General features: G+C 47.1%; 1 protein-coding gene across 4 annotated transcripts in view; it reads left to right on the top strand.

The window, feature by feature from the left end:
* Window positions 1-27,883, top strand: part of MED15 (mediator complex subunit 15) — a 68,581-nt gene that overhangs the window by 21,318 nt on the left and 19,380 nt on the right. For all 4 annotated transcript variants that reach the window (XM_012776618.2, XM_012776620.2, XM_012776617.2 and 1 more), the window contains 6 exons: window positions 598-685; window positions 15,329-15,380; window positions 17,104-17,133; window positions 18,610-18,822; window positions 26,155-26,399; window positions 27,444-27,776. In XM_012776618.2, the coding sequence (XP_012632072.2) occupies window positions 608-685; window positions 15,329-15,380; window positions 17,104-17,133; window positions 18,610-18,822; window positions 26,155-26,399; window positions 27,444-27,776 (951 nt within the window). In that variant the 5' untranslated portion in view covers window positions 598-607. The remainder of the gene's footprint in view (window positions 1-597; window positions 686-15,328; window positions 15,381-17,103; window positions 17,134-18,609; window positions 18,823-26,154; window positions 26,400-27,443; window positions 27,777-27,883) is intronic.

Below are 27,883 nucleotides of genomic sequence, written 5' to 3'. Positions count from 1 at the left end.
CCATCTCTTATTACATGTGAATTGGTAAATGTGTCTTTAAGATATTTTTTACAATTACGTGGGCCATCTCTTCTTGTCCCTGGCTAGAAGTTGTTCAGGTTGGGGCTTGTCTCTTTGGTCCCACATTGGGATCCTTGCCTTAGAAGGGACTGAGAGACAACTTCATGTGGCCCCTTCATTTTACAGAGAGGGGAACCAGGGTTCCACTGTGCTGGCAGAGTTGGGTGGGAGCCCAGTCTACTCAGAGGGCAGGAAATAGAGACCAGCTGGCCACCCAGTGGTCTAATGCCCACTTACTTGATTTTGAGCTGGTTGTGAGTGATCCCCAGCGGTTGGCCCCTCTTCCCTCATACTAGGGGTTCCCTCTTTGCTTCATGGTGACCTCCTCTCCTGTTCCTTCCTGCTCGTGGACCTGCCTCCTGACTCCCTTGCTCAGCTGCCCATCTTTGCACTCATCCTCTGTCTCTGTCCTGGACCTCAGCCAGGCTGGTGTGCAGGGACAGCACCTTGGCACCCAGGGGTAGCTGCTGTGTGCAGGGTACTGCAGCAGTGGACTGGCTGGAGTATGTAAATGTCTCTTCCCTTTCTGTGTTTCAGCGAGGATGCTATGAGGAAAGCTGGCGTGGCCCACAGTAAATCTAGCAAGGATATGGAGAGCCATGTGTTCCTGAAGGCCAAGACCCGGGTAAGGCCCTGCGGGGGAGAAGCCTGGGGCAGAGAAGCTACAGGAGGAAAGTATCACAGACTCTGGGTCCCACCCTTAGGAGTGAGGGTGGGGCAATTGCTTGCGTGTTGACCGAAGGCACAGTTGGCTTTGTCTGCAGCACTGTAGGTCCTTTCATGTATCCTTCGTTTAATGAAGGCACCCAGGATGCAGGCCCAGCCACTGGCCCCAAACCTCACTGCCAGCACCTTCCACGTATGGTCGGGCCCCCTGAACCCTGCAGGGAGCTCACTCGGGGCCCCTTGCTGCTCCTGTGGAAGGGGTGAGTGCCGAGAGTAAGAACTGGGTCTGCTCAGCCCCAACCTTCCTGGGGGTTCTCACTTAAGCCCCATAGGACCCTGAGGCAAGGGCCCAGAAGGGTTCCTGTCCTCTTTTGTTAAATGAGGAAGGTGATCCTTGCCGAGGCTGAGGCCTTGAGCATCACAGGTGGAGTGGAGGAGAAGGATTCCTGTTGCATGGACTTTCCTGGTCTGGGCGTTAGCCACACCTAGCACTTCCTGTTACCACCTTCCTCCATCTGTGCTTGCTCCCTAGGGTGGGGCTGTTTTAATTAGAAATGAAGCCAAATGGTAGAAACGAATGAAATTTATTAGAAACCAAAGAAATGTGTGTGTTTGTGTGGACATGTATGTGCCTGGAAGAGCCCCGGGAGCACAGGAACTAGGTGGTGTAGGGTGGGCCCCACACTGTGGAAAAGTGTGATCAGCACTTTTTTTTAGAGCTTTATACAATTTACCCTTTAAGGTACAAATCCAGTGGTCTTTAGGATATTCAGAGTTATGCAGCCATCACCACAGTCTAATTTTAGAATGTTTTTAAAAAGAAACTCCATACCCTTTAGCAGTTGTACTCCATTTTCTTTCATCCCTCACAGCCACTTACACTATCTGCGCCATGCATTTGTGTGATTCTGAATTTTCAATGTAAATGCAATCTTACAATATATGTTTTTTGTGAGTGGCTTCTTTCACTTAGCATAATATTTTCAAAGTTCATCTATGAACCATGTTATAGCACGGACCTTATTCCTTTTTATTGCTAAATAATGCATTTATGGATGGTTATTTTTATTACATTTTATATACCTACTCATCAGTTGATGGACATTTGGATTGTTTTCACTTTTTGGTCCTTAAGAATAATGCTGAATAATATAGTTCATGTAAGAATTTTTGTGTGGGATTGTTTTCATTTCTCTTGGGTATATACCTAGAGGTGGAATTGTTGGGTCATGTGGTAACTCTATATTTAGTTATTTTGGAACTGCCAGACTGGTTGCCAAAGCAGCTGTACCATTTTAAATTCCCTCCAGCAGCTTATGACATTCTCATTTTTCCCTATCCTCCCCAATACTTGTTATTGCCTTTTTTTATTGTAGCTATCATAATGGCTATAAAATGGTTTGATCTGCATTTGCCTGGTGTCTAATGATGTTGAGAATCTTTTCGTGTGTGTGTGGACCATTTATGTATTTTCCTTGGAGAAATGCCTGTTCAGATCTTTTTCCCATTTTTAATTGAGTTGTTAGACTTTATTGTTGGATTGTAATAGTTCTGTATGTATGTAAATGTAAGTCTCTTACTAGATATATAATTTACAAATATTTTCAAGGATGAGATTTTTTTATTATTTTTGTTTGTATTTTCTTATAATTAAATGAACTTTGATAAGAGCTTATTGAACTATCTCAGATTTTGAAATGTTGACCTTATTGGTTTAGCATTATTTGTTTTGTAACAAGCCAGCCCAAAACTTAGTGTCTTAAAGTAATTGGTCAGGAATTGAGGTGGCTGGGATAGCCTGGCCAGGCCATTCTACCAGTCTCACTTGTGACTTCTTGTACAACTGCTTTTACCTGGCAGCCTGGCCAGGCTGGAAGAGCCATGAAGGCTTTGCACGTCAGTTAGCAGAGCCCAGACTGCCTTACAACGTGGCGGCTGGCTTCCAGGAGGGTGTGGAAGCTGCCAGTACTCAGAGGGCCTAGAGCATCACTTGGATACAGCAAGTCTGAGGGCCAGTGAAGATTTAAGGCAGGGAAAATTGCCTCTACCTTTTTTTTTTTTTTACTTTAAAAAATTTTTTATGGATACATAATATTTTACATATTTATGGAGTACATATGATACTTGTTACATGCACATAATGTGTAATGATGAAGTCAGGGTATTTGGGGTGTCCATCGCCTTGAGTATTTTGCCTCCACCTTTTGATATTAGCAGCAGCCTGTGGGTACAGGAAGGCCAGTGATTACTGGGCAGACATCGTGGAGACCAGCTACCACACAAACCCTCTCAGCAGCTGAGGAATAAGCCTTCCTTCCCACAGGAGGTGTCTAGCAGCACAACAGCCCCTCACCAGGGCAGATTGCTCTGCCTTGGCCTTTGAATTACTATAGCCCACACACTGCGCCTTAAGGATTTTAGTCCATTTCCTTTGATCAAGCAGATTCTAAATCCCTAACTCCAAGAGGAAGCCTTGAGTAACTGGAAGACAAGTATTTATAAGAACCATGCTGGAAATTTCCTGTCATTTTTACAAGGACAGATGTCTTACTTGGGCACTGTTGTCTGATGTCCATTGTTTTACTTACTGCTCAAGCTTCACATGGTGGATTCCAGTTAGTGAGGCGAGGACCTTCCCAACACATGGGCCCGTGGGAGGACTCTCCAGGCCAAGATGGCGGCCTGGGCTCACTTTTTAACTGCCCCTGCTGCCTGAGACCCTGTAAAAACAAGTGGGGAAGAATTTAAAAGGCAGGACCCAGAGCAGGGAAACAGGTAGGGAAGAATGATTTCTCTGTTTCCAGACCCCAGCAAGGGCTGGAGGTTGTGGGTCACGAGGAGAGGGATAACCTTCCTTGGGAATCCTGGCAAGCTTGTGGGTACGGAGGTGCCCATCCCAAAGGAAACCGGGATGCTAGTGGCCACCTTAGGTTGTCTAGTGTATACCCCAGAGCAAGGAAAGCCTTGAGTGTACTTGTCTAGAAGAAGTCACTAAATTGCCTGGAGTGACCTCTTGCCTCCATTGTGGGTGTAAGCACCCAAGTTAAAACCCTCTCCATCCTGTCATTGGCTGGCTCCCAGTCTAATGGGCATACCCCATTTGCACACTCTACAGTGATATCCCCTTGCAGGGACCTGTCTTGCATGCTTCATTTGTGTAAACTCCTTTTACCCCCAGTTAGCTCTGTGAAGTACATACAGTACCACTCTTCAGTTTACAGACAAGGAAACCCAGGCACACAGATGCTAATTGTCTTGCTCAGGATGTCACTTGGCTGATTAGAGGTAGACCCCTGATGTGAACCCTGGGTCTCTGGTGTCAGAGCTCACACTCTTAGCCACATCTCTTACCCATTCCCACTTATCAGAGCAAGAGACACCCAAGCACATACTTTAATTCCTTACTACCTTGATTCCTACAGGTGGGACTACTCTTTGCTGAAAGGAGGCTGAGGGAAACAAAAATAGCAGTGCCTGGGTGTGGCAGGTGATACTTATGATGGTGTCTTCAAACACTTCAACCAGTCTCCTGAAGATTCTGGAAGATTCGGCATCCACTGAGTGAGAAGGCAGTCAGGGGTCCTGGCACCTCTGTGTCAGCACCTATAGGAGCAGTGTGGAGAGATTACTAGGGCTGGATATATTTCTAAACACTTGCTTAATTGGCTGTTAGAAAATTAACCTTATATGTTAAATACACACCACTTGTTTTGTACTTTACATAGTACCGCGCAAAAGTAGTACATGTTTCTGGTTTGCAGTTTAGAAATGACTGCTGCAGACCTGAACCCTGCCTGTGGAGCTGAGGTGAAACTCTGGGGCCAGGGAGGCCAAGAGCATCAGAACTGGGAAGCCACCTTGAGACTCATCAGGGAGGAGGGCCTGGGGCGAACAACCAGCCAGCTGGAATAAATGGACAAAGCCTGACCACGTTCCCCAGGAGAGTGAGGGAGGAGGAGGATGCCAACGTGCATCTGTTAAAGGAGACACTTTCCTACCTTTAACCTTTTTAAGGGACCTCACAAGGCCAAGGTCAGGCTTTTCACCAAGTCTGAATATATCTGCTGTACCTGTTAATCAAGGACAGTTATTCACCCCAGCATCCAGCCACAGAAAGCATTGAGTTTGAACTGAGAAAAGCACAACTTGTACATTGAAAGATATGAACATGCGAAATGATGAGCATTATATTAACAACTACTGAGATCTGCTAGAAACGCCTGGGTTGTGCTGAGTACAACTGGCTCTGAACGAGGGTCCTGTGTCCTGCTCACCAGTAGGCAGTGCTCCTTTTCCCTGCCTTGTTCACACGTGTGGCTGTCAGGACTCGTGCATCACCCTGAGGAGACATACTTGTTCATAAGCCTAATTTTGTGTTCTAATTGTTGGGTTTTCAGTAGCTATATTGTGCATATATTAAGGCAGTGAGAGCAGTACTTTACAAATTCTGTTCGCCTGTGAAGAAGTTCAGGTACAATGCAAATCAGAGGAAGCATGGAAGTGCGCTTGTTTGCTTGCTTTCTGTTGATTTTATTTTTAAATTTAAGCTGGGTAGGGGGCCATTGACATTTGTTCTGTTACTCATTTTTTTGATTTCTAAAATATTTTATAATAAATGAAAATAAGGGACGGGCACGGTGGCTCATGCCTATAATCCTAACACTCTGGGAGGCTGAGGAGGCCAGATCATTTGAGCTCAGGAGTTTGAGACCAGCCTGAGCAAGAGCGAGACCCCATCTCTACTAAAAATAGAAATTAAATGGCCAACTAAAAATATATAGAAAAAATTAGCCGGGCATGGTGGCACATGCCTATAGTCCCAGCTACTCGGGAGGCTGAGGCAGAAGGATTGCTTGAGCCCAGGAGCTGGAGGTTGCTGTGAGCTAGGCTGACACCAAGGCACTCTAGTCAGGGCAACAGAGTGAGACTCTGTCTCAATAAATGAATGAATGAATGCACGCACGTAAAATTTGTGAATCATAATACTTTCAAAGTCTTGGGGAGGTGAGAACACTGTCTCTGGAGTGCCTGTTCTGGGATTTGATATATAATATTTTTAAATGTATTTGGAACACTTTCAAACAGATTTTGCAGAAACTGACAGGCTGATCCTAAGGAAATTTAAGGAACCCAGAATATTCAAAACAATTTTGAAAAAGAGCAAAGTTGGAGGACTCACACTTTTTAATTTTAAAACACACTCTAAAGCTACAGTCAGTAATCAGGACCATGTGGTAGTCGCATGAGGATAAGCATGTATAATAGATGAGTGCAGGAGAATCAAGAGTCCAGAAGAAACCCTGGTATTTACTGTCAATTGAGTTTTTAACGTGGGTGCCAAAATCATTCAGTGGAAAATAGTCCTTTCAGCAAAGGGTACTAGGACAACTGGATAGCCACATACAAAGTACTGAGCTTGGACCCCACCTTCACACCACATACAAAAGTTAACTCAAAATGAGTCAAAAATCTAAATGCTAAAACTGTAAAGTCTTAGAAGAAAATAAAGGTATAAATTGTTGTGACCTTGTATTAGGCAATGGTTTCTTAGATGTGACACTAACAGCATGAGCAACAAAAGAAAACATAGATAAATTTGACTATCAAAACTAAAAACTTTTGTACATCATAGGACACTGTCAAGAAAGTAAAAAGGTGGCCGGGCGAGGTGGCTCACGCCTGTAATCCTAGCTCTTGGGAGGCTGAGGCGGGCGGATTGCTCAAGGTCAGGAGTTCAAAACCAGCCTGAGCAAGAGCGAGACCCCGTCTCTACTATAAATAGAAAGAAATTAATTGGCCAACTGATATATATATAAAAAATTAGCCGGGCATGGTGGCGCATGCCTGTAGTCCCAGCTACTTGGGAGGCTGAGGCAGAAGGATCGCTCGAGCCCAGGAGTTTGAGGTTGCTGTGAGCTAGGTTGACGCCACGGCACTCACTCTAGCCTGGGCAACAAAGCGAGACTCTGTCTCAAAAAAAAAAAGAAAGTAAAAAGGTAACCCATGGAATAGGAGAAATTTGCAACTCTGATGTAAGATTAGGGTTTAATAGATAGCTAGATATATAATGAACTCCTACAACTCAACAACACCAAAGGAAAAAAATGCTATTAAAAAATAGGCAAAAGGCTGGATGTGGTGGCTCATGCCTGTAATCCTAGCACTCTGGGAGGCCGAGGTGGGCAGATTGCTCGAGGTCAGGAGCTCGAAACCAGCCTGAGCGAGACCCCATCTCTACTAAAACTAAAAAGAAATTAATTGACCAACTAATAATATATATAGAAAAAATTAGTTGGGCATGGTGGCGCATGCCTGTAGCCCCAGCTACTCAGGAGGCTGAGGCAGTAGGATCGCTTGAGCTCAGGAGTTTGAGGTTGCTGTGAGCTAAGCTGATGCCACGGCACTCACTCTAGCCTGGGCAACAAAGTGAGACTCTGTCTCAAAAAATAAAAGGGGGGGTACAAAGGCCTCTAGTAGACATTCTTCCAAAGAAGGTATACAAATGGCCAATAAGGACATGAAAAGATTTTCAACATCAGTAATCATTAGGGGATTGCAAATCAAAACCACAGTGAGATACCAGTTCCCACCATTATGGTGGCTATAATCAAAAAAGACAATAAGAAATGCTGGCAAAGACAGAAATTGGAGCCTTGCTGGAGGGAAGGTAATATGGTGTAGCCACTGTGACATTACAGCAATTTCTCTAAAAATTAAATGTAGAGTTACTATATGACCTAGAAGCTCCATTCCTATGTATATACCCAAGAGAAATAAAAACATATCTCCACACAAAAATTTGTACACAAGTGTTTATAGCACCACTCATAAGGCCAAAACGTAATGCCAATTCATAATGCCAATGTCTATCAGCTAATGAATAGATAAATAGAATGTGGTAGGTCCATACAATGGAATATCATTGGGCAACATAAAGGAATGAAGTGCTGATCCATGCTACAACGTGGATAACTTTAAAATCATTATGTGAGTGAAAAAAAGCAGTCGCAAAGGACCACATGTTATACGATTGCACTTTTATGAAATGTCCAGAATAGGCAAATCTATGGAGCTAGTGTACTTGTGTCCTGTGGCTGCTGTAAGAAATTACCCACAAAGGTGGAGGCTCTCATCTCTGAGTCCATGGCTCTGGCCTCATGGCCATCCTTCCTTTCTCCTGAAGGGTACACATGTTTGCCGCTTAGTGGTTTGTTTTTTAAATTATTATGGGTACATAATAGTTCTATGTATTTATGGGGTACATGTGATGTTTTGATACAGCCATATACTGTGTATTAGTCAAATCAGGATAATTGGGGTGGCCATCACCTCAGGCTTTTTTCATTTCTTTGTGTTAGGAACATTCCCATTCTATTCTTTAGAATAGAATGAATACCCTAACTTATTGTGGATTATAGTCACTTTGTTATGCTATCAAATATTGTTCATTCTAACTATGTTTTTGCACCCATTAACCATCCCCACTGTATTCCTCTCTCCCCACAGTTGAGTAATTTGATCAGTCTATTTCCTGCCTCTAGAATTTTGGGAGCCTAACACCCTTCTTTGATTTTGTCTAGTCTCTGGACCTTTCAGTCCAAGCTGGCAGTGTTTCTGCTGGTATAACTGTCTCAGAAACCTTGTGGGTCTCCTGTGTATGTCTTGGGATTTATGCCATTAGGTAAAGTTTCTCCAAAGATCTTCCCTAGATAATTTCATCTCTTTTCTTTGCTTCCGTGAGATGGCTGTGAAGATTCATGCATCACATGTAATCTCTTTGACACTAACAAAATTTGGCCAGCCACACCCTTGGCTGCTTCTCCAGAACAAATTTTCCTAACAGTGAATCTCCTAATTTTAGCATTTTGTTTGTTTTTTCAAGTCTGAATACCCTGAGAATTTCCCAAATCATCAAGCCCGGGTTCATTGTTGCCTAACAGTTCTTCCTTCAGTTTTTCTCTTTTCTCTTGCATTCCTAGCTGAATCTTCATCACTTTGCTTGGAAGTCTACTCAACTAAATACTCATGTTCATTGCATGTGATTCCGCCTTCCACACAGCTATAGGACACAATCCAGCTAAACTTCCTGCCACTATATAACAAGGATCTTCTTTACTCCAGTTTCCAATAACATGTTCCTTATATTCTTTGAGCCCTTCTTAAAATCACCTTTAACGTTTATATTTCTACCAACATTCTGTTTTTGATAGTATATGTATTCTTTTTTCTTTTTTTTTTTTTTGAGACAGAGTCTCACTTTGTTGCCCAGGCTAGAGTGAGTGCCGTGGCGTCAGCCTAGCTCACAGCAACCTCATACTCCTGGGCTCAAGCAATCCTCCTGCCTCAGCCTCCCGAGCAGCTGGGGCTACAGGCATGCGCCACCATGCCCGGCTAATTTTTTCTATATATATATTAGTTGCCCCATTAATTTCTTTCTATTTATAGTAGAGACGGGGTCTCACTCTTGCTCAAGCTGGTTTTGAACTCCTGACCTCGAGCAATCCACCCACCTCGGCCTTCCAGAGTGCTAGGATTGCATGAGCCACCGTGCCCGTGATAGTATATGTATTCTTGAATACAAGCTTTCTTTATCAGCTTCCTCACTTCCTATGAGGCATAGTGTGGGTGGCAGAGAAATACATCTGTATTTCTGCCCAAAGCGTGTTCAAAGCAATCTATCACACTTCTCAAAATTCTGCTAGCCTCTCATCCGACTCCAAAGCCACTGCCACTGTCACATATTTAGGCCCCCTACTCCTGGTGACAAATGTCTATATTCTTTTCCTGTGGCTGCTGTAACAAATTACTGCAAAGTTGGTGGCATAAATGAATAGAAGTTGCATCTCTTGCAGTTCTCTGGGCCAGAAGTCCAACCAAAATCATGGGCCAGAATCATAGTGTCGTCAAAGCTGTGCTTCCTCAGGAGGAATCTGTTCTTGCGTCTTTCAGCTCCTAGTAGCTGCTGGTATTCCTCACCTTGTGGCTATGTCACTCCAGTCTTCACAGTCAGCATGTAGGGTAAAATCTCTCTGCTCCATCTTCACATCACCTGTGTGTGTGAAGTTTTCTTTTGCCCTCTTATCAGGATACCTATAACTGCATTTAGGGTCCCTGCATAACCCAGGGTACTCTCTTTATCTCAAGATTCTTAATCACACCTGCAAAGACCCTTTTCTCAAATAAGGTAACATTTACAGGTTCCAGGGAATAGGACCTCATATCTTTGAGGCCTATTATTTAGCCTACTGCATATTAAAAAGTTGATTAATGGTTGCCTAGGGCCAAGGGTGCTATGGGGGAGATGGAGTTTCCTTTTGGAGCGATGAAAAGGTTCTAAAATTGATTGTGGTAATGCTGCACAACTCTGAACATAGTACCTAAAACTATTGAATAGTATTCTTTAAATGGGTGAGTTTTATGGTATGTGAATTATAGCTCAATAAACCTATTATATATATGTTTTTGATGGAAAAGCAAAAATGTAGGGTATCAGGTCTGCCTTACTGGTGGCCTGGTCAGGGCAGTGTGGCTTCCTTGGGTGGGTGGGGTAGAAGGGGCACCGCTGGGGCTGCCTTGTACCGGGAGAGCCCTGCTTGGTTTCTGATGGCCCAGCCTGGGGCCAGGGATACTGGCACAGGAGTGCTTGATCTGGGATTTGTTGGTAGTTTTAAATCTATTCGGAAAACTTTCAGAGAGACATAAAAGCACAGAGGCCTCATATTCCTCTAGCCTGGAGTGAGCAATTGCTGCAGTTTGGTGGCTTCCCCCTCATCCATCTCTGTGTCCGTCTTGAAGTGTAGTATCTGTGTGTACTGCAGAGTATGTCCCCTCACAGCAGACGTGTGGCAGAGCCCCACCTAATGATCACATGGTCTCATCGATACTGCCTTATAATCCATCAGTGGTAAAGCCTCCTTCAAGTCTCAGCCCTTTTCCTCTAATAGTCAGCTTATTTGAATCAAGATCCCAGTGAGGGTCCTGTCTCCCTGAGGCCACTAACGGCCTGGTGAGGGACAGCCCAGCAGCCCTGTAGACCCTACGTGTGGTCTCTGATGCCCTCCGAGGTTTTGGCAGACTTGGTGCTGCCTGCCTCTTACTTCTGTCGGCTGGCTGCATAGGAAAAGCAAGAATGCATCAAGGTGGGGCCTTGTGTTTGCATTTCTGGGTGTCTCCATGTTTCCACGAGGCCATAGTTGTTGGGGTTTGGAGAGTGGCAGCCCGGCTCTCCCTTTGTAAAGCTCCTTGTTAGCATCTAATTGTTCTATCATTGAATTAGGAATTGCAAAATGGTAACTGTCCTTAATTCTGGCTTTTCACCCACATTTATTATGTGGAATTCTTCTGTCAAGGAGGGTTTCCTTTCATCAGCCCGAGCTGTTTCGTTGCTGGAAACTGCTTATTCAGGACCCTGGGAACGCTGTCTCACTCATCTTCTGGTGCAAGCAGTACCTCTGGGACACAGATGGGTTCTTTTCCTTTGAGTCACATTTTTTTTTTTTTTTTTGAGTCAGAGTCTCCCTTTGTTGCCCAGGCTAGAGTGAGTGCCGTGGCGTCAGCCTAGCTCACAGCAACCTCAAACTCCTGGGCTCAAGCGATCCTCCTGCCTCAGCCTCCCGAGTAGCTGGGACTACCGGCATACGCCACCATGTCTGGCTACGTTTTCTATATATTTTTAGTTGGCTAGTTAATTTCTTTCTATTTATAGTAGAGACGGGGTCTCACTCTTGTTCAGGCTGGTTTCCAACTCCTGACCTTGAGCGGTCTGCCCTCCTTGGCCTCCTAGAGTGCTAGGATTACAGGCGTGAGCCACTGAGCATGGCCGAGTCACATTTTGAGCTCAGGGCTGTGTATCTGCTGTGTAAAACAGCAGTTGTTCATTTTGATGCTCACATGACTTCATCCTCACCTAGTGGGAGCTCCGAGCACTGTTCTGTTGCTCTTGAGGTCCTATATGACCTCATTCATCTTTTGTAGCTTGCTGGCATGGAGTTGGCTATTCCTCTAAGGAGCCCTGGGTACTTTTGAGGGTGATGTGGCATTCAGAGCATGCAGTGTGGGTGCTGGTTTATTCATTGCTTTTGGGCCTTTTAGTGAAAAAAAAAACAAGGAAAAACATATTTTTGAAATGACAGCAACAACAAAAAATCCATAATTGCACACTGATATTTTTCTATTCAAATTTAACTTTATCGGATTTTTACTACTTTCATTTTAAACATGTCTTTTCTGTTACTGTGCATATCATTGTTTCTAATATTATTAGCGTAATTACTTGCTTTACTTTAAAATAGTTTCAGAATAAATGGCTTATATTACCACTAATAACAAAGTATTGACTGAAAATTTAAGATTCCTTTGCAGCAGTTTGTCCTTAAAATGTATCCCTTCCATCTAGAACATGCAGTTTTATTTTGTTTCCTTTTTTTAAAGGCCCCTCAAAAGAATTGTTTTCTGTATATGAGTCTGCCACTAACTTGATATCCAGTTCATTTGTTTTAGTTTATCGTGAACTTTTAGAAATTGTACCTTTTTGTTTTGCCTTGGTTTTATCTTCTCAATAGTGGAAGATTTACATTCTTCCAAAGCAAAGATGGGTAACGTGGTGTGTTCAGAAAAGGCTCATTTCCAGCCTAGTTCCTGGCGCTCGTGGGGTAGCTGTTGATCTGCGATTTTGGTTTATCTTTCCCATGTTTCCTTTGGCAGATTTAAGTGAATGTGTGTATTTGGATTCCCCAGGTCTCATCCAAGAGGCATGTATAGCACAGTGTATGTGGTGCGGAGCGTGAGCGCTTCCCTCTCACCTGTCTCCTTCCTGGTGCTCATGCCTTGGTGTGTCACGGGGCCCTCGTGTGCAAGTTGAGCCAGTATGGAAACTCTATGAAGCTTTTTTATAATAACGTCTGTTTAAAATGTTTTCTCATTCTGCTTTTTCATCTATAAGCTGGGTGTATTAAGTAGCACCTGCCTCATTGGGTGGTTAGGAGAATTCAAGGCATGAATACATATGAAGTGTTTACAGCCTTGCCTGGCACCGTAAGTGCCAAGTGTTAGCTGTTATTTTTAAAGGTGGTCATTGTTTGTAGTCTATAATACCCAGCCTCAGGTACAGCCTGGACACTTAATGTTTGATAGCAAGCAGAGGAGATGGAACAGCCCGAATGAAGATGAGGGAGGTTACATGCTCCTCAGTTCTTTTTCTGGAACAGTCCTAGGAGAGTTGGGGTGCTTTGGAGCAGAAGAGGGTACCATAGTCTTACATCTGGATGAGAGCTAGGAGTACTTGAGCCTGGGAAGGTCAGTTAGGACGCCAGCATCCACAGCAGGAACCAGAGGACCTGGAGGAGTGACAGACAGCCCAGCCAGGGGATCAGAGGCAAGGTTTCAGATTCCAGGGTTTTCTCCTGTGGAAAGGAGCTATTGCAGCTGACCCACAACACGCAGTCCTCAAATGTTTCTGGACGACTTGTCTTTGGAAGAATTGTAGGAAATGTATTTGCCCCACAAGAAAGGCCCTTGACTAGCAGTTGGCTAACTGCTTCCTGTGTCTGTTTCTCATGTCAGGTGACCCTCCCTGCCTCCCCTCAGGCCTCCTCGCACTTGTCTTGAGAGCTGGAGCTGGAGCAGACCAGTGGCACTGGCCACTCCATCTGAGCCAGGAGTGGCGCTGGGCACTGCAGCATGGTGACACCTGCTCACCAGGCTCCAGGCACGGGGCTGGCAGTGAGTCTTGCTGTGTCCTGGTTCTGTGCAGAAGGGGTTTGGGGACACGCTCCTAAGCCTTGTTCAATGTGTCTTATGTCTAAGTACAGTTGCTTTTGAAACCTACTTCCTTGGCTGGCGTGGTGGCACAACTGTCATCCTAGCACTTTGGGAAGCCAGGGTAGGGGGATTGCTTGAGGCCAGGAGTTCAAGGCCAGCCTGAGCAACATAATGAGGCCCATCTTTGCCAAAAAACAGGAAAACCAACCAGGTGTATTCACCTGGTTGGTGAATACACCAACCACCTGTATTACTCACCTACTTGGGAGGCTGAGGCAGGAGGGTCACTTAAGCCCAGGAGTTTGAGGTTGCAGTGAGCTGTGTTTACTCCACGGCACTCTAGCCCGGGTGGCAGAGTGAGAACCCATCTCTAAGAAAAGAAAAGAAACCTACCTCTTCTTGTTTTACCTTTTATGACGTGGAGAAAACAACAAATTCTTTTAAGGCGTCTCAGACCTCAGAGATGGTCCCAGGCGTTAAGGAGATGTCAGATGCTGGCCAGGCTCGCAAGTCCCCTTCCCCTCTCACTTAGCCACCTTTTCTCTGTTCCTGAGCTTCCTTTGGCTCCCATACCTTTGTCATACCCCACTTTACCACATCACTGTCCTTCAGGGGCCAGGCTGACTATGGTCCTAGAACACATGTTGTTTTCCCTGTCAGGGATTGCTGGAGCAACCAAGGATGGGCATGTGGACATGCCCTCCTGCAGCCCTGGCTCCAGCTGTGCCCAGCCTCCCTCTCTCCAGGCCTCTCCTTTCCTGTTGACCTGTTGTTCTGGGCTTGTTCCCCAAGCTGAAGAAAAGTGGTGGGGTGGACCAGGGAGATAGATGTGGGCTCATAAAGATTTAGAAAGTGTCTGTATTTTTATACTGATCTGAGACCACTTTTCATTTTCTTTCCCTTCCCCCACGTCTGGCAGTCTGCTCTAGTGGACACTCATTGTCAGGTGACTTAGGAGGAAGGTCAGCAAGCAGGGCAGGAAACCAGGGCTGCCTTGCTGGAAGGATGAGCATTTCGACAGAGGGGAAGGACACTTCTCTGAAATAAGATTTTAACTCAGACATCGCCTTGTTGACCACAGGACAAAGTCACACTAGCGATTTCCCTGGGACACCCAGGAGTGAATGTCCTTGGGTGCTAAGAGGACAGTGGGTGGCAGGCGGGTCCTGCTGAGCAGTTCCGGAAGCATGGTGGCCCCCACAGAGAGGGCCCTGGGCAGGCATGCCCTTCACCTGCCACCTGTGAGTGGTGCTTTGCTCTCTCCCTTGCTGTGCTGTAAATTTAGATGAACACAGATTCCCAGAAAGCACAACCAAGGCGCACCATCCAGATTTGCAGCAGAGACCATGTCAACAGTGAAAAGGCAGCAACAGGCTTGGGCATTAAAAATGAAAGTACTTCCATGCTAACTGTGCAAAGGCAAAGTGGCCCGCCTGTCTGCTTCTGATAGGCCTTGTGGCCTCAGCCCAGCTCCTCGTCCCTTCTGGGCCTGACTGTCCCCTTCGTGAAAAGAAAGGGGCACTTGAGATGGCCCCCGGCCCTCCCAGCTGAGTGCTCTTCCTATGAGGGTGGAGGAACAGCAGTTTGAGGTTCTCTGTACCCGCTTGTTTCCTTGTGCCTTTTATTGGCTGGCCGGGCCAAGCCTGATGGTTCTCCTCTGAGAGATGGATTCCAGAGGAGGTTGAGCCGCCCAGTGGCAGCAGGCCTCAGAGTCTAGCAGGCCTCAGAGTCTAGCAGCCTTCGGGAAGAGCCTTAGCCCAGCAGCAGGTGAGGGGCAGGAGGGGGAGTCAGACGGCTGGGCTGCTTCATCTGGGATTAAACAGCTTCCTGTTTTTACTTTTAGGACGAATACCTTTCTCTTGTGGCCAGGCTCATTATCCATTTTCGAGATATTCGTAAGTAAAATTTTGCATTTCTGGGTTTACCGCTGTGAGAAGGCTGCTTTGTTGCTGTCTTGCAGAGGTTTTCTGGGTAGGCCGTGGTGCTGACTCAGAAGGTCTGTGTCAACTTGCCCCTTCTGGGAAATTCTTCCCTGCATTGCATTTGATTCCAGATTCCTCTTCCTCGCCTCAAAAATGCTGATTCTGGTTTCATGGTGTCAATGTAGTCAAAGTGATTTAAACTGGACTGCTATTTTCACTTGTCCATTTAATCTCCTTTTTTATAGGACTATTGCTTTTGTTTTATTTTTATTTATATTTTTTTGCATTTTCTGTTCCCACTTAAGGACTATTGCTTTTAATTCTGGGAAGTTCTTAAATATGTTTGCCCTGGAATGGAAACTTTCCTCCCTAAAAGTTGATTTTATTGATCACAGAGTTTTGACCTAAACATGCCAGACTAGAAGTTTCTGCGGTCAGCTTCCTAAGTCCCTGGCTCCCCACTGTGGAACGATGCCCTCATCTCACGTAGTGCCACCTCTGGTTTGGAGAGCCCACTGTGGGTCTGTCTGCCAGGCCAGGCAGCAGCCCTGGCTCTTCAGAAATGAGTTGTCATTGCATCCTGGGGCCAGCGCTCATGGCACTGTGTGTGTCATGTGCAAGTACACAGATACTGTTCTTGGAAGGCCACAGCCTGTGAAGGAAACTGGGGCTGCTGGCTGCTCTGTTGCTCCTGCCTACTGCAGTTGTGTGACTGCTTGGGATGAGCTGCTCTTGACACAGGCCTGCACACCTGGCGAGTCCTGTCGCCTGTCCCTGTGGTTTAGGAGTGGGCGGGTGTGGGTTGTAGAAGCAGCTGCAGCATCATTGTCAGTCGCTGAGGGCAAAGGGAGACACAGAACACCCCAGAGCCCAGTAGGTTTCGCTTCTTTCCACAAGCAGGATGGACTTGACTGGATCTCACTTTCTTTGTGGTGCTGGTAAGGCACCGGGAAGTATAGAAGGGTAGAAGGAGCAGGAGCTGGGAATGAGCAGCCTAGATGACCTGGCCTGGACGTCCCCACTCTGCTTGTGGGAACAGTGGCTTGGATGCCGCTCACAGTCCTTGGGAGGCTCACAGGCTCATGGAAAGGAGGCTGAGTGGAGGCTCTAGGCCGACTGTTGCAACAGTTCCCCACCACCGTACACTGGGGCCAGCGAGACCTGGCTTTCTCGCTGGCATGGACAGCCTCGGTTTCCTCATGTAGGAAATGGAGATGTTACCTCGCCAGAATGGCTGACACTGGAGGTGCTATTGAGTTTCAGCACCATTCTAGCCTCCCGAGGGATTCCTGTTGTGCTCTTGTTGGTTGCTCAGGGCTGAGCTGAGACCCTGGGCCTAGAAGGGAAGAAAGCAGGAGAAGGCCCAGAGCCCAGACCGCAGTGTGCCTCCAACCTGGGGGCAGTTCTCTCAGGGCTCCACGCTGACCCCTGAGTGGCTCTGCGCCCTGTGCTCCAAGGTCTCTTGTGGGTTCGGTGCTGCCAGGGCAGACCCCCCCACACACACACACCATTCCAGGGAACACTAGGAGCTCCAGGTTTCAGGCACCAAGGTCTGTTTGCCTCGTTTGTAGGCAGGGTCAGTTCAGTTTTAGGAAATAACCCTTGGGCAAAGGCTTATAGAACTGACTTACCCGGGGAAATATGTCGTTATATAAAACTTTGTTTACTTTGGTTTTTTGTTTATGTTTTTACGTAGATAACAAGAAATCTCAAGCTTCCGTCAGCGGTAAGAGTTTTCCTTTTGAAGTAAAGTTTTTCCCAAACTCAGACTTGCGGCGGCAGGAATGAGAGAGTGCGTGCTCGTGTTCCCGGACTCACCTGACCACAGAAAGAAGAACTCTGGCGGGCAGCAGGCCGGCCAGCTGTGCCCTGACCTCTCCTCCGCCTCCGCCTCCCTGTAGACCGGGCAGTCAGACGGTGCCTCCCCAGCCCGTTTCACACCAGTGCTGTCGTGGCCCAGCAGAAAGATTGTAAAAAGTCACAATGCTATGAAGACGTTGTCTAATATTTTGAGCTCTCTGGGAAAGAACTATTATGGTATATTCAGTGTAATAGTCTATAGTAGTATCTCTGAGAGAAGAGCTGTGAATTCACTTTCTTAATTTACAGAGTTTCTTTGTAAGTTTAGAAATTTATATTTTTTAATTTTAGGGTTTTATCACATAAGGGGAATCCTGTCAGTTCAGTCCTGTCTCTGCTGACCGAGCTGCCAGTGAAGGGGTTTAGCAGACCCAGGCTGGCTGACTGCACCCCACCTGTCAGGAAGAGAGTGTTCCGGCATCACAGACTACACCGTGGTCTGCTCTGCCACGGGCAGTGGGGCTGTAAATGCCAACTGTGCACGCGTGCCTTAGCCATGCCGGCCCGTGTGGGCTCTACCTCTCGGCCAGTGCAGGATTCTTGGCCAGGCAGTCAAGGCAATGTGGCTAAGTGTTGGGCTCCTTGGTGTTGAAGTGTGGGGTCATTGGGCATCACCCAGTTCTGTGGCATGGTAACCTTGCTGGGCCACACTCAGCAAGTAGCTGTTTGCTGTGAGCCTACGCAGCATTGGGCTTCTTGTCCTTCGTCATGGCATTGCTCAATGAGCCAAGTCTGCTGACCTGGTGGGCTTGGCACCTTGCCCCTCGGTGATCTGTGGAGCCCTCCTTGGCTGCTCTGGTATAGTGGCCTTGGACATGGGCCCCTGCTGCTCTGGACTCTGCAGCAGCAGGGCTGGCACTCTGGTGTGTCTGCAGACTTGCGCCCTCCCTGGGAGAGTGTCTGCCCGGCCCCTCCTGCTCTCTCTGGTCTGGCCACTGTGCTCCCACTTGCTAGGCAGAAGGGCATGGTTGTCTGTTGTCTCTGGAAGTCCCAGCTGTGTGCTCACCCAGCAGGAGGGCAGGAGCTGCCACCTTCCCTCAAGGCCTCAGCCCGTCTCCAGTTCAGCTGCAGGCATCGGAGGAGTTGTTTGTCTCTTAACAGGACCCTAGCACAGGCCAGGCTAGGGGTATGGGATATGCCTCTTGCTCTTGAGGGGCTCAGTTTTGGGGAGCAGTGACTAACACACCTGGCATCCTAGCCCCTGGCATTTGTCTCTCATCGTTTGGGGGTTTGAGGGGTCAGCCTGTAGGTGGGAGATCTGTGCTTTGTGAGCTGCATGCCCGTAGAGCCACACCCAGTCCAGCGGGCCTTTCCTGAGACGCTGCGCTCTTATGTCCCACAGATCCCATGAACGCGCTCCAGAGCCTGACTGGTGGACCTGCCGCAGGAGCCACGGGAATCAGCATGCCTCCCCGGGGACCAGGACAGTCCCTGGGTGGGATGGGTGGCCTTGGTGCCATGGGGCAGCCGATGCCCCTCTCAGGGCAGCCGCCCCCTGGGACCTCGGGGATGGCCCCTCATGGCATGGCTGTTGTGTCTACGGCAACTCCACAGAGTGAGTACTGCGCTTCCTGGAGGATTTGCCACTTCCTTGGCAGGTGACAACTCTTTATTCCTTTTCTTCCAATGATATGAAGAAAAGCACAGAGAAGCTCCAGACAGCTCTGCCTTTTTATCTTTGCTGTGTTTGGAGAGAAAAGGCCCCAAGCCGTCTCTGACCTGCCAGAGGGGTGCAGTGATACAAGCCCTCTTCCTAGCCCTGGGTGGGATGGCAGGACTGGGGAGGCTGGGGTTGCCTGGGCTTCGATCCTAGGGGCTGTCTTGTTGCTGAAACAGAAGCAGTGTGTTTCGGGTGTTCTCAGCCACAAGCAGTGCTGTGTCGGCACCCATGACACCATGGTCGCTGGGAGCCCTGGGAGCCATCCCTTCTGACACTGCCCTTGCCCCTCGGTCGTCCTGGGTGTGGCCTACAGCACGTTATCAGGCTGCCCCCCTCAGAGGGGGTCTTTGTCCTCCTCGTGCTTCTCTGTGTGTTGTGGCCCCTCATCCCTCACATGCTGTCCTGGTGGGGAGGGGGCTGTGGTCAGCTCTTCTAGGTGGACCTGCTCTCAAGGGAAAGCAGAGAACCTCCCTCTCTTTCTTGCTCCTGGGACCCGTGTTGCTGTGCCTTCAATTCCCATCAGCATTTACTCAGTACTTGGTGTGTGCTGTGCCCACTGCAAAGTGCTTCAGTGCTTTCTTCCCCTTTATGAAACTCCTTTATTTTTGAAATAGTTTAAGAGTCATAAAGTTGTAGAATAGTGCAGAGAGTTCCATGCGCCCTTTACCCAGCTGTCCCCAATAATAATATCTTACATAGAGCATTGTCAGTAATAAGAAACTAACGTCGGGGCAGTACTATCAACCCAGGTAGAGACTTTACTCACACGTCAGCTTTTTTTTATGTGCATTCTTAGGTTGCACATGTGAGTATGTGTCCTTCTATGAGATTTTATCATGTGTAGACTCAAGTAATCATCACCAGTCAGCATGCAAAGTCTTCCATCAGCACCAGCATACTCTGTGTTGTGCTACCTCTTATGAATCAGCCCCTCCCTCCAACCCTAAGCCCTGGCACCCGCTGATCTGTTCTCTGTCTACAGAGGTGTTACTTTGCAAACGTCGTATAATGAAATCATGCTGTATGTGACTTTTTTTTTTTTTTGAGACAGAGTCTCGCTTTGTTGCCCAGGCTAGAGTGAGTGCCATGGCATCAGCCTAGCTCACAGGAACCTCAATCTCCTGGGTTCAAGCGATCCTCCTGCCTCAGCCTCCCAAGTAGCTGGAACTACAGGCATGAGCCACCATGCCCAGCTAGTTTTTTGTATATATATTTTTAATTGGTCAATTAATTTCTTTCTATTTTTAGTAGAGACGGGGTGGTTCCGAACTCCTGACCTTGAGCAATCCGACCACCTCGGCCTCCCAGAGTGCTGGGATTACAGGTGTGAGCCACTGCGCCTGGCCTGTATGTGACTTTTGAGATTGGCTTTTTAAACTCAGCCTGATGCCCTTGAGATCCATCCCAGGTTTCCCAGTAGTGTGTACCTTTTGTTGCCAAGTAACAGTCTGTCAATGGATGTTTCCCAATTTGCTTATCCTTTCACCCCCGAAGGATATTTGAGTTGTTTCTCATTTGAGGCTGTTACAGATAAACCTGGGGTGGACATCAGTGCACAGGCCTTGGTGTTTGGGTCTGTTTTTCATCCATCCCTCCCAGTAACCCTGTGAAGAGGGCAGCGTCGCCCTCCTCACTCATGCCCGTCCTGTTGGGTTTCCCCTTCTCAGAGGCTGCAGGCAGCCTCAGTCTTACCTGCTCCTGCCTGGAATCTTCTTTCATTCCCAGCTAGCCCTTCCCATCTCCTATCTTCATTCCTTTCTTCTGACTGATGTGTTACCATCTAGCTCTTAGCGAGTACTGACTTTCTCATCCTGAAACACAAAGTTATTATGCTTCTATGTTGGACCAATGGTAGAAGTAGCTGAGAACTTGAGAAGTAGTCTCCGGCTGGCCCTTCCTCCCGGGTTCTCACCTCCACTCTCATCAACACACCTAATACACACAGGGCCGGGTTATAGGAGGATATGTAGAAGTACTGGCACTGGCTCCTTGTCATGTTATACTGTTGGGTACTGCTTGGATTTCTTTTTATCATGAGCTTATATTTTATAATAAGAAATAGTTAAAAAATATTTAAGTTTACAGTCAGGCATGGCGGCTCACACCCATAACCCTAGCCCTTTGGGAGGCTGAGGTGGGAGGATTGTTTGAGGCCAGGAGTTTAAGATAAGCCTGGGCAACTACGCTAGACCCCCATCTCTACAAAAACTAAGACACATTAGACCGGCGTGGTGGTGCATACCTTTAGTCACAGCTCCTAGGGAGGGTGGGTTAAACCCAGAAGTTAGAGGCTGCAGTGAGCTATAATAATGCCTCTGTACTTTAGCCCAGGCAACAGAGTAAGACCCTGTCTCAGAAAGAAAAAAGAAAAAAAAAAAAACAAACCCAAAACAACTCTGAGTTTAGAATGCTCACATGACTTGATGGGTAATCCCACTCCAAAGATTTTGTGTTGAAGCAGTTCTTTGTTAGAAGCTCAGTGGTAAAGCTGTGGTATCCTGCCCACATTCTCCCCAGTGTGACCTTGGCCCACATCCTGTTTTCGACTTCCCAGGGGCCTGGTCTACTGTGCGGTGTTAGGTGAAAGTTGAAGTGGGTTCTCGGATTCTGCGTCCTGCTGCTATCCCTGTTAGGACCCTCCCTCCCTGCCCTGGACCACTAGCCTCCCTGGTATCCCTGAACTAGGTGGTGGTGCCCAGTGGGCATTTGCTGTCCCTTCCCGACACCTTTTTCAAACACGACTGCTTGATTAAGTCCTCTTCAGGTTTTCATCCAGTGCCACCAAGAGGGCAGAGCCTCAGCCAGAGGTTTTGCCAGGGATACTGTGATAGTCTCCAAGGGGCCTGGGTTGGTCAGAAAAGGCTGAAACTGCTGACTGTCCATGTGGCTTGGGGCTGTAGTATACCATTGGGATGAGGCTGGCTTTTCTCTCTGTGTGTTCTTGTTCCTCAATGAATTTTATATCACATGCATGTAAAGCTGACTTTAAAAATAATTCCCATTGCCAGCTGTGTGACAGACAGGGTGCTTCTGGATAACCAGGTCCTGAAGGGGTGCACTTTGGATTGCTGCCTGCGGAAGGTGGGGGGGCTCTTCGCCCTGCTTAGCCTTGACTTGCTGCGAGATGGGTGATGGCGAGCCTGGGATTCCTCCGTCCAGCTGGGATTTGTGCTGGGGCCTGCGACACCCCCTTTTCCCCCAGAAGCAGGTACAGATTAGAGGAACACATCCCAGGCCTGTGAGATTGCACAGATTAAGGGCAAGCAGTAAGCACACAATCCAGAGTCACCTGGCACGCAGTGAGGAGAGACGTGAAGGGAAAAGAGATAATGAACCAATGGAGACATGCTCAGGGACCACATGTGTGGGAGCTGTTGAATCCTGGCTTTGAGCTCAACATGCATAAAGAAATAAAGGACAGCATTTCAATGAAAAAGCACTATCAGAAGTAATCAAGCAGATTTGAAATGGAACCTGTGAAAGTGAGAAATATAATTATTGAAAGAAGAAAGTGTGGATGAGTAAACAGCAGATTAGATATAGCTGAAGAATTGTAAACTCGAAGCTAAGTTTGAAGAAATTATCTAGAATGTAGCATAGAGAAGAGGAAATTGAAATGGGAAAACAAGGGTAAGAAATGTGGAAGATAAGATCAGAAAGCCTGTCAGTATCTTATCAAAGCCCCCAAAGGACCAAATGTATAGAATGGAAGAAAACTTATGTGGGGGCTTGATGGCTGAGAAAAGCCCAGCTGGCCCCAAGCAAGTTAAGTCAAAGGCATCCACATCTTAACCTACTGCTGTGGGACTACAGAACACCAGAGGCCAGAAGCATGTCTTAGAAACAGCCAGTTGCTGGAAAGGAACAATATATAGACTCAGCAATGGAGTCAGAAGGATAATAGAATATTGTTAAAGTGTTGAGAATAGAGCTGCCAACTGCAGTTGTGTGCCAGCAAGACTCTTTCAAGGATTTGGAGAAGCAAAACATTTTTAGATAAACCAAGCCTAAGAGACTTTTGCTAAAAGGTTTTCTGAAGGACATATCCTTTTATTTGCTTACTCTTTCCTCTTTCCTCCTGGATCATCCTTTTATGATGCAAGGTGTAAAATGGCAGAAGAAACATTGAGCATAGATGGTAGTAAATACATGTCAGTCTAAACCGTTGATTCTCTGCTACAGTGATTTTGCTCCACAGGAGACATTGGACAATGTCTGAAGATGTTTTTGAGTGTCACAATGGTGGTGGTGCTGCTGACACCTAGTGATCAGAGACCAGAGGTGCTCCTTGCTGTCTATACAGGAAGGCACTCCAAAACATAGAATCATCTGCATCAAAATGTCAGCAGTGACAAGGTTGAGAAACCTTGGTGTAAACAAAAATCACCTCTGTAAAATAATACACTCAAGCTAACCTCTATATAGACTTGCCACATTCCAAGCACTATTTTGAGTGTTTTGTTTATGATAGATTATTTAATTCTTAGTCCAGTGTGTAGGGTGGATATTATGACTGTCTTTTTTCTAACAGAGAAGAAACTGAGGCAATGAACAGTGACAGAGTGAAGGTTGTATTCCTAGCCACAGTCTGCCTTGCATCTTAATATAGTGTGTACTCTGAAGGGTTAAGAAGATATCAGGACATGGAATCAATGGAAATCATGAATACCAGGCCCGTCACAAGGATGTAAATCTTACTTTGAAAAATGGTTACTCAGGGAGGGAAAGAGGCTAAAATATTGATAAGCTTTATGCTTTAAGTTAAATATGCATGATAAAATTGAAAAATAATTGCTAAAACAGTAGAAATAATTTGTAAGTTTCAAGTCAATAGGAGAAAGTGGAATAAGGAAAAAATAAGCCAACAAACAAAAATCCAAAAATATCCAAAGTTCAGTCCAGCCATCTGACAAAAGTGCAATTCAACAAGAAACTTAGAAAAGGGAAGGCAAATAAAATTAAGTTGAAAAATGTGCTAAAAGACAGGAAATGTGAGATTAAATGGAAATTAAAGGAAATAGTACAGCTGTATTATCCTAACAAGAAACATACCTATAATATAGCATACAGAAAGATTTGAAAATAAAAGATGAAGAAAGATGTTACTTCTCCTGGTTATTAATAGGTAAACAGATGAAATGATACATTTACAGAAGATTAAGCAATGTAATGAACAACTTAATCTGAGCACATGATGATAAAACAAATATATTTATAAAAATCATAAAGTAAGCCTCAGATTTTAGTTTCAAAGTATTATTGTCATATACATGTTTTCTGAATGTCACACAGAGTTAGAAGTCTGTAACAAAATAAATTTAAAATTTCTTACTACTTTCTGTTGAGGGGCTTATGAGTTAAAAAGAAAAAAAAGTAAAATTTCTTACAACTAAGAGAATAGCTAAAATAGATGGTGACAACATCAAGCACTGGTGATGGAGAAACTGCAGTGCTGCTAGGAATTGAAGTGGTGTAGCTGCCTAAAAATGAAGCACGCGGCTCAGCAGTCATACTCTTGGGCGTTTATCCCAGACAGTGAGAAGTGGCCATGAACACCTAAGCCTTATAAGCACAGCCTTATCTGTAACAGTCCCAGTCTGCAGTTACCCCACATGTCCTTCATGGGAGCCTAAATGTGCTGTGAATTCCCCTTGGGATACTATTTGGCAATGCAAGGAGGGAACTGATAAAACTGCAGCCTGGCATTCTGCAGAGAACTACGCCGAGCATAATAAGCCAACCCCAAAAGGGTTCATACCATATGGTTCCATTTACATATACCATTTTGAACCATTATAGATAACTTTGAAGGGACACAGTTGTAGAAATGGAAGATGCCACAAGTGGTTGCCAGGGCTTGTGGGTTGGGGTGACAGCACCAGGGACCCTAGTGGCGTGGGGACTGTTCAGTGTCTTGACTTGACTGTGGTGGTGGAATCTAAGCTCACCCAGGTGATAAAGTTGTGTAGAACCTAGTACACCCCACTTATCCTGGTTGTGATATGTTGTAATTTTACAGAATCTTAACCATGGAGTAAAGTGGACAAAGTGTACAAAGAATCTCTGTGTTGGCCGGGCGCGGTGGCTCACGCCTGTAATTCTAGCACTCTGGGAGGCCGAGGCAGGCGGATTGCTCAAGGTCAGGAGTTTGAAACCAGCCTGAGCAAGAGCAAGACCCCGTCTCTACCATAAATAGAAAGAAATTAATTGGCCAACTAATATATATATAGAAAAAATTAGCCGGGCATGGTGGCACATGCCTGTAGTCCCAGCTAGTCGGGAGGCTGAGGCAGCAGGATTGCTTGAGCCCAGGAGTTTGAGGTTGCTGTGAGCTAGGCTGACGCCACGGCACTCACTCTAGCCTGGGCAACAGAGTGAGACTCTGTCTCAAAAAAAAAAAAAAAAGAATCTCTGTGTTCTTTTTTTTTAATAACAACTTTATTGTGATATAATCTTCATTAGCATACAATTCACCCATTTGAAGTGTACTACTCAGTGGCTTGTAGTATAATTCACAGAGTCATGCAGCCATCACCACTATCAGTTTTAGAACATTTTCATGTTCACAACAAAAGATAACTGACCACAGAAAATCCTGTGATTGCTCATGTCAGCGCTATTCATAACAGCCAGAAAATGCAAACAACCCAAATGTCCATCAGCTGATGAATGGATAAATGAAATATGGGAAGCCCATAGAGTGGAATATTATTTGACAATAAAAAATAATACAGGCAGTGCTGAGACTTGCCACAACATTGGTGAACTTCGTAAATATGCTAAGTGGAAGAAGCTGGTCACAAAAGAGCACATACTGTCTGCTGCCTTTTATGGGAAATGTCCAGAAGAGAGGCAAATCCGTAGAGATAGAAAGTAGATTAGTAGTTGCCAAAGTCTGGGCTTTTTATCTAAAAGACTTAGTTGGCCCTTTTCTCATTCTCATTGATTGTCCTAGAGTAATTCCTAATAGTAAGTTCAGTAATTAACACAAATGCCACCTCCCATTCATCTTTCTCTCTAGTAAGTGGAGTGTTGAGATCCCAGCAGCAGCCTGGACAGTGGGCCCTGCCTGAACATCCTTCCTGTCTGCACAGCAGCGGTGGCAGCGGGGCCTTTGCTTGTTGCTTCCCTTGCTGTGCAGCCCTGTGGAGTCTTAGGGAGCCCGGCCTCCATGGGGTGTGTGGGGTGCATGAGGTGCCGAGGGCCTGACTTGGGTCTGCCCTCCAGCCCAGCTGCAGCTCCAGCAGGTGGCACTCCAGCAGCAGCAGCAGCAGCAACAGCAACAGCAACAGCAGCAGCAGCAGTTCCAACAGCAGCAGGCGGCGCTGCAGCAGCAGCAGCAGTTCCAGGCTCAGCAGAATGCCATGCAGCAGCAGTTCCAGGCAGTCGTGCAGCAGCAGCAGCAGCAGCTCCAGCAGCAGCAGCAACAGCAGCAGCATCTGATTAAACTGCATCATCAAAACCAGCAACAGGTACCAGGCCCCCTGTTCCTGCTCTTAGCCTCCCCTACAGTCCTCGAGCCCTGGGCAGGAATCACCCACAATGCCAGCTGCAGGAGCCCAGAGGGAGCCAAGGGTCGTCCGGACACATGTGCTGCCTGCCCTCCTCCATGGGCTTCCCTGACTTGTGAGGGAGGCAGTCGATCACAGTAGGAGGCCTCTCAATCAGGCTCAGGGTGCCTGGCTGTGGGCCCACTGTGTGCTGCAGGGCTGTGCGCAGTTCAGTGAGAGCTAACCGAGGCAAGAGGTGAGATGAGCACTCTGAGACTTGGGAATGCTTGAGCCGCCCCGAGCTGTTTGCCCGTCTTGGGGTTGGAGCGTGTTGGTCGACCTCCACTGTGTTCTGCAGGGCGGTGGAGCTGTCGCGTTAGAAGCCCTCTTATCAGAAGCTGTTTTGCTGTGCCCTGGGTTGCAGGGAGAGTCCAGATGTGTTAAGCATCCGCCCTCACAGCAGGTCACGGTTGAGGGAGGAAAGCCCCGGGAGCCCCTCCACGTTCCCACAAGTCCGGCCCTGCTCACCATCCCCCTGCATCTTGGAGGCTCTGCTCCCAGGGCTGGCAGTGCATCTTCTCCGCCTTCACTCCCTGGCCTGACAAGCAGACCTGGGCCATCATTACGAGTTTCCCGCTGCTGACCTCCGTAGGGACAGCACGAGCACCCATGGAGAGGCTTCAGAGCTTGCCGTTGTCGAGCTATATCTGGGCTTCTGTAGGGCTGCACCTGTTCGTTGTCATCCTTTACTAAACCTTCTAGATGTTTCCTTGAACCATCCTAGGGGGCAGACCAGTCTGGTGGCCAGAGCACGGGCACACAATGTGTCCTCAGTGTCAGGGAGAAAGCCAGTGTTGGCCTGGGGGCCCAGAGCCCTGCTGTGGGAGCTGCTCCCTCCCCATGTGAGACGTCAGCCCAGGAAGGCCTCCCTGAGGGCTGTGCCAATGCCCATCTCACTTCCTGGGGCCACGGCTTGTGCTCGGAGGCTGAGGGATGGGAAACGAGTGCTGTCTGCTTTGTCCCTAGATACAGCAGCAGCAGCAGCAACTGCAGCGGATGGCACAGCTGCAGCTTCAGCAGCAGCAACAGCAGCAGCAGCAGCAGCAGCAGGCGGCTTTGCAGCCCCAGCCACCAATGCAGCAGCCTCAGCCTCCCCCTTCCCAGGCGCTGCCCCAGCAGCTGCAGCAGATGCATCACCCACAGCACCACCAGCCGCCGCCACAGCCCCAGCAGCCTCCAGTTGCTCAGAACCAGCCGTCGCAGCTCCCACCACAGTCACAGACCCAGCCATTGGTGTCACAGACTCAAGCCCTCCCTGGACAGATGTTGTATGCCCAACCCCAACAACAGCTGAAATTTGTGAGTACTTGCTGCCCATAGTGGGGCTTGCGTGGCTCTTCTCACAGCGTCGCGTGCAGCCAGCAGTTCTGTCAGCAGTAGTTTCTGAGGCTTTTTGGCTGTAGATA

This window comes from Microcebus murinus, chromosome 22 (genome assembly GCF_040939455.1).
Source record: "Microcebus murinus isolate Inina chromosome 22, M.murinus_Inina_mat1.0, whole genome shotgun sequence".
NCBI lineage: Eukaryota > Metazoa > Chordata > Mammalia > Primates > Cheirogaleidae > Microcebus > Microcebus murinus.
The sequence above is the reverse complement of the archived record's forward strand: the minus strand, read 5'-3'. Positions and strand labels throughout refer to the sequence as shown.